The sequence below is a fragment of the Bison bison genome, unplaced genomic scaffold, assembly GCF_000754665.1.
Source record: "Bison bison bison isolate TAMUID 2011002044 unplaced genomic scaffold, Bison_UMD1.0 scf7180017864289, whole genome shotgun sequence".
Classification (NCBI taxonomy): Eukaryota; Metazoa; Chordata; class Mammalia; order Artiodactyla; family Bovidae; genus Bison; species Bison bison.
Window position 1 is genome coordinate 9538808 of NW_011494861.1, and position 2831 is coordinate 9541638.

The 2831-nt window shown below is 62.1% G+C and overlaps 1 protein-coding gene across 1 annotated transcript in view; it reads right to left on the reverse strand.

Moving 5' to 3' along the window:
* The window catches only part of TP73 (tumor protein p73), a 78177-nt gene that overhangs the window by 7418 nt on the left and 67928 nt on the right, over positions 1–2831 (reverse strand). The window contains exons 5-6 of the mRNA XM_010849968.1: positions 729–915; positions 348–463 (exon numbers count right to left, since the gene is read on the reverse strand). Of these exons, the coding sequence (XP_010848270.1) occupies positions 348–463; positions 729–915 (303 nt within the window). The remainder of the gene's footprint in view (positions 1–347; positions 464–728; positions 916–2831) is intronic.

Below are 2831 nucleotides of genomic sequence, written 5' to 3' on the forward strand. Positions count from 1 at the left end.
CGACTGCAGGTCTGTCCTCTTCTCCTCGGGGGCTCCCCACAACCCATTCCACCCGGCTGACTCCCCCTGACCTGAGTCCCTCCCTCCCCAGAGCCCAGAACCAGGAAGAGGGACGAAGGGCTGGGTTGAGGCTCAGGGGTCGCCGGGCCCACCCCATGCTGTAGAGCTGGGGGTGCAGATGCCCAGAGAAGGCTGGAGGGGCTGCCCCCAAGCCCGGGGTCAGGCTAGGAGGGACTGATGGACAGACAGATGAGAAGACGAGGGAGGAGCCCCACAGCTGGACTTAACTCTGGACACTAAGGAAGTGACTTGCGGGGCCTGTGCCCCACCCCCGCCTGGCTCCCTACCTGCGGGGGCTCATAGGGCACCATGACGCTCTGCCGGCCGGTGACTGGGTCGTCCACGTACTGCGAGAGGTTGTTGCCCTCCACACGGATGAGGTGGCTGGCGGGAGCGGACTGTCCTGCCGAGAGGAGTGAGCCGCTTCAGAGACCCTGCCAGCCAGGGGCTGCACCCCTTTGCCGGGCACAACGTAGTTGCTTCGGGGCCTCCCAGGGGGACGCAGGCGGCAGGCAGCTCTCACAGATGCCCGGGGCATCTGACTCAGCAGCCCTACCCCGCTCCACGCGCCCTCCCATTGGACCTGCTGCCTCCAGGTAGGAGGCCGGGCCAGCCCTCCTCTTCCCTCCAGGGTGCAGAGGGGCAGAGGAGGGGGCGGGGACACTCACCTTCATTGAAGTCCCGCCCGAGCTCGTGGTTGGGGCAGCGCTTCACAACCTCGGTCACGTGCTCCGCCTTCTTATAGACGGGCATGGCGCGGATGGCGGTGCCTGGGGGCGGCGGGGCGGACACCTTGATCTGGATGGGGCACGTCTTGGCGATTTGGCAGTAGAGCTTCTTCAGCAGCGGGGAGTACTGCAGGGGATGGGGGTCGCGGTGAGGCTGGTCACACCTCCTCCTGCTGCGCCCCGCCAGGACTCCCCGCCCCAAGCCCTGGGATGACACTTCTGGCTATCTTTCCCTCCCAGCTTCTCCCCAGCCCCACTCAGCAGGTGCCGAGTGTCCTGTGCTGCCCGGAGGAGGCGCTTTCTGTCTGGATCTCACTAGTTGGAGAAGGAGGATGAGAATTGGACCATAAAGAAGGCTGAGTGCTGAAGAATTGATGCTTTCAAATTGTGGTGCTGGAAAAGACTCTCGAGAGTCCCTTGGACTGCAGGATCAAACCAGTCAATCCTAAAGGAAATCAACTCTGAATATTCATTGGAAGGACTGATGCTGAAGCTGAAGCTCCAATAATTTGGCCACCTGATGTGAAGAGATGACTCACTGGAAAAGACCCTGATGCTGGGAAAGACTGAAGGCAAAAGGAGAAGGAGGTGGCGGAGGATGAGGTGGTTAGATAGCATCACCGACTCAATGGACGTGAGTTTGAACGAACTCTGGGAGATAGTGAAGGATAGGAAAGTGAGAAGGAGCTGCTGGAGAGCGGGGCTGGGAGCCAGGTCTGGTGCCTCAAGCCTGTGGACCTTAAGCCTCCAGGCTGTAGTGGTTTGAGGGGTGAGGTGCAGCATCCCGTGTCGGGTTTAAAAGCCTGGAGTCAGGTCTTCTGGCATTTGTGCAGAGGAGACAGGCACAGGGACTCCCCGGACCATCCTCGGAGGGGCCAGCCCTGCAGTTGGGTTCTGGCCACTGCAAGTGGGGGGCTTTGACCACGGAGCCCCAGGATGCCTAAAAGAAGCCCCTGACCCAGGGAGGATGGGATGATGCCCACACCACCTGCAGGGACCCCCAGGGCCAGTGCCCAGGGGTCCAGGTGGCCCACCTGAGGACCCAGGCTGGCTCTCATGAGCCCAAAGTGACCTTGATGGAAGGGCCCCTTGGAAACAGGGGTGTCCAGTCATTTCTAAGCTGGCTGTTCTCCAGTGACTGGCTGCTGGGGGCCCATGGCCCTATCTATCCACAGGGACAGTGGGGAACATCAAGCTCTTAGAGTCACAGGAGGCTTCCTGTCCCCATGCCACATCCCTGGGTCCCCCCACAAGCCCGGGGGACTTGGAGTTACCCCAGCCAGAAGACTCTGGGAAGCCCCCAGCACATCACACCATGGTGTGTGGGGTCAGGCTGGAGACGGGGCTGCTGCAGTCCAGAGGATGAGCAGGTCTGAGCCCACCTTTGCCAAGGAAGCTGGCGCCTGACACCATGACCCATAGATGAAGGCCACCCTGGCCACTTGCGCTGCCTCTCTGGCCACCAAGGGACACAGTGGACCCTCAGGGCCTCCTAACCTCAGCAACTCCAAGTCCAGGAAGAGCAAGGGAGATGGAGCTCACCCTGAGCCCAGGGGGAAGGGGTCCCTGCCCCTCAGCACCCTCGGCCCTGAGCAGCACAGCTGTCCTTCCTCTGATGAACTGAAACCCAGCCAGAAACGCTGCCCTGTCCCTGCAGTGGGTCTGGGGGGCTTGGGGAACAAGTGGGAGGGTCTTCCTAGTGACGTCCTGGGGGATGGGGACCCTGCCCAACTCCCTCGGCGCTGGTTGCAGGACGAGCGCCCTTGTACCCCTGTCACGGAAGGGATCGGATGCCCACAGGGCTTGTCCCCTCCCAGGTGCTCTGTCCACTTGTGCCGCAACCCCACTGCTGCAGGCAGGCACACCCGCTATGGATGCAGGTGGGCCCTCAGCTGCTAGACAGCAGGCTCAGAGGCCACACGGCAGGGGGCAGCTTGCATCCCAGGGAGGTGACCGCTGACCTCCTGTGTCCCCATCAGGATAAATGCTGCCCCTTCACCAGTTTGGGAGATCAGCTGAGTGCCCCGTCTCGAGATCTGGGCC